Source organism: Anastrepha obliqua, chromosome 5 (assembly GCF_027943255.1).
Source record: "Anastrepha obliqua isolate idAnaObli1 chromosome 5, idAnaObli1_1.0, whole genome shotgun sequence".
NCBI lineage: Eukaryota > Metazoa > Arthropoda > Insecta > Diptera > Tephritidae > Anastrepha > Anastrepha obliqua.
Window position 1 is genome coordinate 5,155,205 of NC_072896.1, and position 11,232 is coordinate 5,166,436.

Here is an 11,232-nt window from a genome sequence, read left to right on the forward strand (position 1 = left end):
TGTGCACCTTTGTTTGCATTTCTATATGGCGAGTGGCTTTAAATACCAAAAAGTTTGCTGTTATAATTGTTAAAGAAACTTTTCCTGTCCGAATATGAAATTACCACCAAAGAGTCAAGTTTTTAATTATAATCTAATATAAAAGAGTTCTGAAGAACAATTAGTCGCGGTATGCTTGAGAATCATAGCACAACTCTTTCCGAAATATTAGAGACGACTTATCGGCTGTGCTTGAAGTTTAAATTTGAGAATTGTGAAAAATATTTAAAGTATGTAAAGTAGCGAGAATTAAAATATTTATTAGCTATTCAGATTTAGCTGCTATTAAATGGAAATTCACATAGGAGGGCGGAGAATCAATTTTACAAAATCCCCTATTTAGTCAAATTGATAAGTTTAGTCTATTTGACCTGTGTGACAAAAAATTTATATATTGTAGTTTTAGAAAGAAATCTAAATTGGCGCTCAACTGCACATTGCACTTCAGCTATTGGTGTGTGGAAAATGTATTCAAAACGAAATCAAAGATAAATGATACTACCTCTCTGTCACTTAATGGAAAAAGACTAATCAATCGACAGCAAGATTCGTACGATGGTTTCGAGTCCGAGGAATTGAGTGAATTTAGTATGGCAGATATTATTGAAGGCTTTATATATATAGTCCGTGCATGGCGCGTCAATTTGGTATCCACTGTGGAAGGTTTCGTGGCAATCGTCGGTAAAAACTGAATTTTGTATTTGAATTTGTATGCAAAAATTGTACAAAAGTGAAATTATGGGTAAAACTTATGGACTGACCTGATATTACGAAATTCGACGATCTGTGAAAAGTGTTTATCGCGCGCTCAAGCCAGTAAGCAAAATTGCCGTATTTGAAGAGCATTACGAAACCATTGGAAGCAATCGTTTCGTGTGACCTATGGGGTGGAGGAATCATCGGCCCATATTTCTTCAATGTAACAGTACATGGTGAACGCTATCACGCCATGATAAACGACTTTTTGATGCCGGAAATTGATCTCCGTAATCTCCAAAACATTTGATGATTCAAATAAGATGGCGGGACTTGCCATACAGCCCGTGGAACAATGGATTTACTGCGTCGTCGTTTCGGCGAGCAATTTATCTCTCACACCTTGGAACTTTCATTTTTGAGGGCATGTAAATTCTGCTTTGTTTGATAAACCAGCATCGATTGAGGCATTCGAAACCAACATTATTAAAGTTATTCACGAGATACCGACCGTCGTGCTCCCGCGAGTCATTCAGAATTGGTGTTTACGGATAGCCGAATTACGGCGCAGTAGCGGCCAACATTTAAAAGGAATTATCCTTTGAAAAATAAATGTCATGAATAGTTCTACACAAGAATAATAAAGGTTGCCCAATCAATTTGAACGTTTGTTATTTTATTCCAATTTAAAATGCGAAACCTCTCAACTGATCACCTTTTACGACGCAGTTTATTGGTAATGTTCTCTCCCGTCAATTCATCTGTATCCCAATTTCCGTGTACGCCACTATTACCTGGCTCCCATATCAATTGCATCTTGTTAAGAGACGACCCCTTTCTATTCTAATATTTGGAGGTTAGTAGAATTCTTTTATTCATAAATACTTCATGAATGCAGTGATTTAAACAACTTTATTGACATTTTTAAGCTAATTGGCCATTTGCTTAAAATGTAATGTAGTTCATTTATTGATTTTACGTTCTAACTTTTATTTCACACACACCTTCACACATAGGGTTACATGCTGAACGATCTAATAGAGCTCCTAAATTTCTTCATATTGTCGAAGACACCTCGAAACTACAACAACAATTGACACTAAAATTAATTTTCTCACAATTTGAAATTTGGGTGGCGAACAACCACACCATCCATATTTAACTTTAAAATTTCTTATTTTCCGGACGGAAAGCAGCTGTCAATTTGATTGCATACAGCGGAGGTCAAGTAATTAGTAACGCTTTGCAAATAGTAACTTTTGTTAACCCAATTCAGCTATACTCTTAATACTTTGCAACAGGCAAAACAAAGACAAGAATGCGGCATCGCAGTTAAGAAAAAGGAAGAGCAGTAGAATATTGGACCACCCACTAATTTGTCCCATGAGTTTAAGTATTTGCAACAACTATTATAAAACAAATTATTTTGAAAAATTTGAAACAATTTTAAGTTTTAGGGGTTGATGGAAGGTTAAATGTTTCATAAATTCTACAATTTTAGTAGGAGGTTTCTTAAACGAAAGCAGCTTGCGGGCGGTAACGGACATCCCCTATGCAACAATATGAATATTTTCACAGCAGTCGATTCTACGCGATCGGAACGACGCCGGCAGCATTCCTCAAAAATTTACGGGGAATGTTTCTACCGTTATAAAAGCAACTTATGATCGGGCTCTCCGTCTGTCTTACACCAGTTAAAAGACCACGTAGTGCATATTAGACAAACAATTCTAGTCCAATTTAAGATGAGAATCACCGGTTTTGGATGAATTGAAAAAGTTAACAAAATGGGGTAAGTGGAGATTATTTTTGACATGATAACGTCTTATAATTCGATTTAACAGGCTGCACGCACGAAAAAATGTGTCGTTACCTTGCTCATTAGTGTTACCTTGCTCATTGCCGTTACCTTGCTCATTAGTGTTACCTGGATCATTGCCGTTACCTTGCTCATATGTCGTTACCTTGCTCATTGCCGTTACCTTGAATGAACTGCAAGCGAAAGCGCGGAACGAACGACAAAGCAAACAAAGCAAACGAACGGCAACGTTCGACATCTTGCTCTCTCCTACTTAAGTGAGCGTATATGTGTATGTATATGCACATATGTACATATATAAATTCACGTATTTGCATTTGCATATGCCTTCTTATTGATTATTATTAATTTGATTTACTTGAAGAATTTAAAATAAAACCAAGTTTGTTAATAATACCTGTTGTTTTAATGTTATTATTATTTTTTAACGTGATAACGTCTTATAATTCTATATAGCCAGCTGCACGCACCAAAAAATGCGTCGTTATCTTGCTTGAACAGCATGTTATGTTATGTTATGATATGTTATGTTATGTTATGTTATGTTATGTTATGTTATGGTATGTTATGTTATGTTATTTTATGTTATGTTATGTTATGTTATGCTATGTTAAGTTATGCTATGTTATGTTATGTTATGATATGTTATGTTATGTTATGTTATGTTATGTTATGTTATGTTATGTTATGTTATGTTATGTTATGTTATGTTATTTTATGTTATGTTATGTTATGTTATGTTATGCTATGTTAAGTTATGCTATGTTATGTTATGTTATGTTATGTTATGTTATGTTATGTTATGTTATGTTATGTTATGTTATGTTATGTTATGTTATGTTATGTTATGTTATGTTATGTTATGTTATGTTATGTTATGTTATGTTATGTTATGTTATGTTATGTTATGTTATGTTATGTTATGTTATGTTATGTTATGTTATGTTATGTTATGTTATGTTATGTTATGTTATGTTATGTTATGTTATGTTATGTTATGTTATGTTATGTTATGTTATGTTATGTTATGTTATGTTATGTTATGTTATGTTATGTTATGTTATGTTATGTTATGTTATGTTATGTTATGTTATGTTATGTTATGTTATGTTATGTTATGTTATGTTATGTTATGTTATGTTATGTTATGTTATGTTATGTTATGTTATGTTATGTTATGTTATGTTATGTTATGTTATGTTATGTTATGTTATGTTATGTTATGTTATGTTATGTTATGTTATGTTATGTTATGTTATGTTATGTTATGTTATGTTAATGTTAACTCATTCTCTATATCCATACAAAATATCTATCAAACAAATAAAATTAAAATTTTCTTTTGAAAAATGCAACCATTCAATTAGTATTTTCTTATGACGTTATCACGTTAAACTATCGTCAGTAAACCGACTTTACAGACAACCTCTTTTTTTTATGATTAAAAATATAACAAAAATGAATTTCTTATCCTAAATGTGTTGTGCGACTTAATATGGTTTTTACTTCTTAATATTAAATTTTTCAGATTTGTTTTTATTCCGAAACTAAAGCGAAGCAATTTTCAAGTTAATTATTTAATATTGCTATTTAAAAGCACAGAATAATATTAGGTTCAGATACAGCTCCAGTTGGTTGTTTTGCAACTGATACGATTGAACTCACTCTCGTACTAGTTTGACTTCTTCCATCGAATACCAGTTCATGAGCTAGAATGTCATTTTAGTACTTTGACTTTTCACTGCAGTGTTAATCCATATAATTAGCCTCTACTACATTTGCTACCTTGTAGGTGTTTTCCTGCGATTTGTTTTATGTATTTGAATGTCGTTCTCCAAATGGATATGAAGTAATATTTAATTTATATTTGTAGACTCAACAAATCGTCAACAGTTAAACGTCGACACCGCCTCAAATTTAGTGAGTCAATCAAAGTATGGGAAAATAAGTTTGAATAGGAAACTTTTGAAAAGTAGAGTGAGAGATAAATTATGGGAAACACACACACACACACGCACCAAAACATTTATTGGTTAAAGTGTTAATGTCAGCAATGCGAACTATTTTGAGTGCTACAAATGTTCGTGGAAGAGGAAAGTGTGAGTAAATTTGTTGTAATTTCTTCGTTGTATATATAATTTTTCACTTTTTTTTTCAATATTATTACTATTATTAATTTTTTATTAATTTAAATTTACTAAAAGTAAAGTAAAAGCACAAGCAGCTTTGGCTAATGATATTTTTTTATTACTTACTCATTAAGGTTTGAATTTAAAGTTACTCCTTTTAAAACTGAACTTGTTACTCGCTGAACTGGAAAGGCTCAGAGTTTATACTCTTGCTTTTAAATAGCTAACTTGAATACCTGAATCATAAATGGTTAGCCATTAAAGTTGCAAGGTGTATTTTGAGTTCTGCATTGATTTCTGGTACTTAGTTTTCTAAAATCTAACTGGAACGTTGTTTTGCATCAACGCGCTCACGATACTTGCATTTTTGATTCGATCGTGTTCATCATTTATTCTTTTCTTCGTAAATCGTTCTCCTTTTAAGAACACCATGCAAAATTTTCTCTAATTCTTTCTTCTCTAATTTTTCTCTCAGATATATCGAAATATTCAATTTAATAATCTAAAAGAAATAATAACAAACTTAAAGAACGAAGTATAAATAGTGGATAACCAATTGAGTTTGGAGGAATTCCAGAGTAAGTGAATGTCAAAATTGGCGATAGGTGGAAACATGCTACTGGTGTAGATAAATGTTCATGAGATGAGTCTGATCAATCAGGCAGAGTTTAGAAGAGCGCAGCTGTACTAGATTCGCCTCTCATCGCAAGTTAAGTCAATGCCACACTGTAAAACAGCCGGGAAAGAAATTATATTTACAATTAAAAATCATTAAGGAAAATTGACGATGAAAGAATTGATTCTTAAATTAAATTTAAATCTGGAGTAATTAGAACTAAAACTTAAGTAAGCTGGATTTCACCCTAGAAAGTTATGGCTGAATTCTAATATTGAGGCAATGATAAAGAATGATTCGTTCGCTTTGGCTTGTAGTGAAGCAAAGGATGGGCCTTTAGCTTAAAGTAATTCGGCAAAGAGTTGCCAAAGGTGAAATTTTTCAGGTACTTTTCATTAACGTCACATAAAGGTCTTATTACTGTAGACAGAGGTAGCCACTTCATGCCAGTAGTATGTAGATAAAATAGATTCTGATAGGCTGATGGCAATAAAAGTGATCACAGGTGAATTAGCTCGGCATTCTCGGTACACTTTGTCGGCAGTGTTTCGTTTTATTTTAGAGGAAAATCGTATTTTAGTTTCTTCGATTACCTGTCTGTGCGTCTAGAACTTTAAGGCTTCAAGTCATATTGTAAGGTCCTAATTGTTGAGTAAGAACCTGTGCCAGTTAAGCGAATTGCTTATGCTAACCGGGATGCGAATTGCAAATCTAAAATCATTCTCTCCTAGTAGTACTAGAAAGTCTCAACTCCTTCAAGGATAGCTGTCATTAACCTATGATAACCTTAAGTTATTATAACCTTTGACCAAATTAAGTGAAGTGGCTGCCCTTCGACGCACCTAGGCTAGTTAGAGGCCTTGTGATACCACCGGAACTAACCTTCTCTAGTCTCCTCTAAGTGATCTTTAAAAAGCGGGCATACTACCTAGTTTCAGATTCGCAACATCCGCAATGCTGTCCAGAAAAGCGAGACCGAACACTCTCAATCGTCTTTTACACAGAGCCATGCACCCGCATAGAAGGTGTTCGATTGTCCTGGCCTCCAGAGTTGATTAATAGAAAAATACTTTGCGGGTATTTTTAATAATTTGCAATACTCTTTTACTGCCTTAGAAGGGTGTTAACATAATTGGAGGGATTTCAGAGCTGCCTGAGTAAATGAAGATTTCTCTAACTATGACTACGCTTCTGTTTAGCGCTAAAAGACGTTCTGTGATTGGCAAGATTTTGGCTTGGAAGGCAAGTGAAAGGATAGCTTCGCTGTGTACATCACCTCCCAATTGATCATTGAGTTTTGAACCTTCAGTATATGTATGTATTGAACCCGTTTTCAGTATTTATTATACTATTTTCCCCGTCCTCGCTGAATGGAAAATGGATTGTATAAGACAATAGGTGAGCTTTAAGCTGGGACTTACTTTCAATCTCAATAAATAGAAAAGTTTCTATTGGCTAAATAAGACTTTCATGCGCATTGTAGCGCATTCACTTCATAATAAAATGCATTGTTGCAGTTTTATTCAACCGTAAAATTCTGCGTGCATTTTTGTCAAATCTTGCGTATCAGAAAGTTGTAAGACAGTTCGTCGCACAATGTTTCAAAAGGATTTGGGCATTCAAAGTTATTTTTATATCCAAAAATTCACTTTCCAACGCCTGGGAATAGACCTAACAGCAAAAAACGGTCGTGTCACGCAACCATATTTCTTGTTCTTAGTTGTTTTCACATTGACTTCGGTCCTGATACCAATGGTAGTTTATAGCAGGCAACATTTGCAGGAAATCGTGGAAGTGACTAATGCAATGGCACCCTTCATGCAGGCCGCCATAACACTCTGGAAGATTTGGCGTGTCATTTATAGGCGTAAGGAAATGGCGCAACTAGTGGAAAGTATTTATCGGCTATCGGAGAAAGGTGGGCGTTCGAGATCTTTTTCGTCATTTTTGAATAAAATTACTTTCTCTGAAACTCGACCTTTGTAAAGCTACCAAGGAGGAGCTCACCCATTTAATACAGGAAAATAATCGCGAGCGTATTATGAACTTTGTTTACTATTACTCGGTATTGAACACTGGCATATTGGCGCTGACAGCACCCGTTTTAGTCAGCTTCATACAGTACTTTCGGGTTGGCCATTTCAGTTACATTTTGGTATTAAAGGGCGCGTAAGTAGACTTAAATAAATTATTAAAAAATCTAAAAACAATTTCGGCATCTGCGAATACCACCTGCCACCTTTTCTTCAGCTACCCCATAGAGTATGCGCGCCCACTGAACTACTTTCTCATCTGGCTGTGGTCAGCGATCGCCATATATGGCGTCATATACGGCTCGGTATCCGTGGATAGCCTCTTCTCTTGGTACTTACACAACATAACGGGAAACTTCAAAATACTCCAATCTAAGTTGGAATCAGCAGAGAGAGTAGCCGATTTGAGGGAACGCCGTGCAACGCTCTACTACTGCATTGAATATCATCAGCGAGTTATTGAAATGGCGGAACAGCTCGATTTCATATATCGTCCGATTGTTTTCGTACAATGTACGCTAAATGCATTGCAAATTTGTTTTTTGGCCTATCAGATTGGCAGCGGCGTTGTGGCTATGGTGGATTTTCCATTTCTATTCCTATTCATGAATTCTGTGGGCATACAATTGATGATTTATTGCTACGGTGGCCAACATTTGCAGAATGAAGTGAGTGAAGTACTTTACTATTTTTTATTACATTTTATTACCATAAATTTATTACTAACTCTGGATAACCCCTCTTACTTATTCACAAAAATTAAATATGTAAAAAAATATTTTTTTATAATATTTTATCATTTTTTATAATCTGGTGCGTGTCTACGATTCGGGAGTAGCGGTCACCACTCGACAGGGAATAAATCTTGAACTAAAATCAAAATATTTTCTCTCCTATATTAAGTCACGTCACAAGTATTTTTTATGAGTGCAGGATAAGGGTTATTTAAAAATAAAAAATAAATCATAAAGTAGCTGCTATTAAAAAAACTAGTACAGGGTTGGCCATCTTAAACTGACCCATGTGATTATTAAAAAAATATGGAAAAAGAAACATTTTTTTGTGTTTCATTGTGAAAAACATTTAATTTAGTTCAAGGAGATTCGTTTACATCACTTTTTGAATATGATATCGCGCAAGTGGTCGCCCTTAGCACGTATTTGGATATGTACAGGGTTGGCCATCTTAAACTGACCCATGTGATTATTAAAAAAATATGGAAAAAGAAACATTTTTTTGTGTTTCATTGTGAAAAACATTTAATTTAGTTCAAGGAGATTCGTTTACATCACTTTTTGAATATGATATCGCGCAAGTGGTCGCCCTTAGCTCGTATAGCGTAATGTGCCCGTTTTTCGGCGTTTTCCATAGTTTTAGCCAGCGTCTCGGCCGATATGGCGGCTATTTCCCGTCGGATATTGGCCTTAAGTGCGCCTAGTGTCTTTGGCTTGTTGACGTAAACCTTAGATTTCAAATTACAGTAAAAAGTTATAGGATTACTCAATGGGTCAGTTTAATATGGCCAACCCTGTATATTTAATTTATTTTTCCACAGAGCGGAAACGTGTCTAAATCTGTTGATCAAACCATAAATTCGCACGCTTGGCCGAAGGAACTACGCACAGTGCTGCTAATCTCAATGATGCGCGCCCAGAAGTCCTGCAAATTAACGGGCATATTTTTTGACGTTGATTTGGCTTTATTTTTATGGGTATGAACTGGACCTTGAAATCTTTGAATCATTTTAGACAATTTTTTAAGATTCTTTCTTAGGTTTGGCGCACCGCCGGGTCATATGTAACACTTCTACGGAGCGTAGATCAACAAACTCTGTAATGGAATGCACAAAAATTATTATTCAATTTGCTTGGGAAATTTTAGTAAAAGTTTTAGTGCTGCACTTTCGCGCTTAACAAAATTTTAGCAACGCATTGTAGTTCTTTCTTGTAGTATTTCAAAAATAGCTGCAATAAAAGTAGCATACATCTGAAATCTGCATATTTTACTAGTGAGTTTTGAGAATTTTGAAAATGAATTTCAAAGTTGCATGGACGGAATGCTCATTTTATCGATTTTAAATTTCCTGATGTGGATTGCATATGCCAGGCGTGCTTTACTTACCTTGATGAAATTGCATGCGCTTCCGAACAAACTGAAAGCTATACAGTAAGAAAAAAATGATAATGCATTTGTAAAATAACATTTTGAAACGGCTACAATGAATACGAGTTAAATACTTACGCTAGAAGTCCAATCTTCATAATCTTAGTGCTTACAGTTTCAAGCTCACGAAGGAGCATTTATTTCAAAATACTTACTGAAGTAGACATGAGTTTGAAAGCTAACGTTACCGATCACTGTACAAGCCAATCAATGGGTGAGTTGAAATTTTGGAGATCATAAAAAATATTTTATTGAGTTTCAACACAACGTAACTTAGTCAAAGGCCATCTTGATCAAAAAGATACACTTACTTAAATCAATTTTAAATAATTCCTAAGGGCGAATAATTCTAGAGGGCGTTTTATATGCACTCTTTTCTAAAAGAGAAGGGACAGTCAATTGAGCCATGGTGAAGAGATTTCAAAGCTGAGCTCTTAACAGATTGATATTTGACGCGCAGCGAATTTGACAGAATCAGCTGATGGGCTGACGCCACTTGAGGTATGTTTACAAAAAAAAAAACAATCAATGACACTTCGTTGCCGTCTGTACAACGGCTGATTGGTCGAAAGCAAGGCGAATTTATTACAGGTGACAGCAAACACATATAAGTAAAACCCTACATGTATTTGTTGTTGCGTTTGGTGCAAGCATCATGTCAAAATCAGCAAGCAAATGTAAACATACGAATGTAAACATACCAATACATACAAACAAAGCATATCATTTCGACGTAAGCCATCACTACGGCGAAAAATTCAGCTGGGTGAATGCTGTCACCTTATTAAATCCACCTTGGTCGAAAGTGTGAATATGTATCAGTGGTCAGTCAAGTGGCGTGGTCGCCAAAGCTCCTCTCACAATTTTCTTTTTCACCATAGCTAAATAGCAAATTGGCGGCCGCCGTAGCCGAATGGGAGTTCACAGAAAGAACATAGGTTCGAATCTCGATGAAACACCAAAATTAAGAAAAAAGTTTTTTCTAATAGCGGTCACCCCTCGGCAGGCAATGGCAAACCTCCGAGTGTATTTCTGCCATGAAAAGGCTCCTCATAAAAATATCTGTCGTTCGGAGTCGACTTGAAAATGTAGGTCACTGTATTTGTGGTACAATATCAAGAGGCACACCAGAAATAGGAGGAGGTGCTCGCCCAAACACCCAAAAAGGGTGTACGCGACAATTATATATATACATATATATATAAAAATAGCAAATCTGGTAATCTATCAACCGGCACTCATCGAATCAGTAGTTGTTCAGACGACGAAGTGACATTGTTTTATTTTTTTTCGTATATCACCATCCCATTCTTAGTTTTTTAGTAAACAGACCGATTTGTAGCTCCTGCTACGTCAGCCCAACGGCCGATTCTGTTATTAAATCTTTCGGGAAAAGTAAGAGGGCAGTTGTAAAAATAAATTTAGTGAGCGGAGAACAAATTTTAGAAACATTTTTTTAATTCGCTCAAAGTGGTTAGATAGGATTTTAGTGTACGACCTCTAAATAAACTCCTCATACTTTAGTCTTGACCTAACCAATGCACAATACAGAGATTTAAGTGTGTAGGGGTATTTTGTTAAAAAATCGAATTTAAAGCGGTATATATTTTTTCACATTTTACACAAATAAAACATCTATTTTAATTTGTAATTTTGTACTGTAATCATATATCCAATTCACATAAGTTATGCAAGTAATCTATAAATAAATCATACAAATATGAACGTATATTCCGC

At 34.8% G+C, this 11,232-nt stretch overlaps 1 protein-coding gene across 1 annotated transcript; it reads left to right on the top strand.

Moving 5' to 3' along the window:
• Positions 1–6,895: 6,895 nt before the first annotated feature.
• LOC129248524 (odorant receptor 45a-like) lies at positions 6,896–9,174 on the top strand. The gene is made up of 5 exons (XM_054888099.1): positions 6,896–7,217; positions 7,288–7,468; positions 7,550–8,000; positions 8,888–9,043; positions 9,106–9,174. The coding sequence occupies exons 1-5, from the start codon at positions 6,896–6,898 to the stop codon at positions 9,166–9,168; spliced, it is 1,173 nt and encodes a 390-aa protein (XP_054744074.1). The 3' UTR covers positions 9,169–9,174.
• Positions 9,175–11,232: the final 2,058 nt, after the last annotated feature.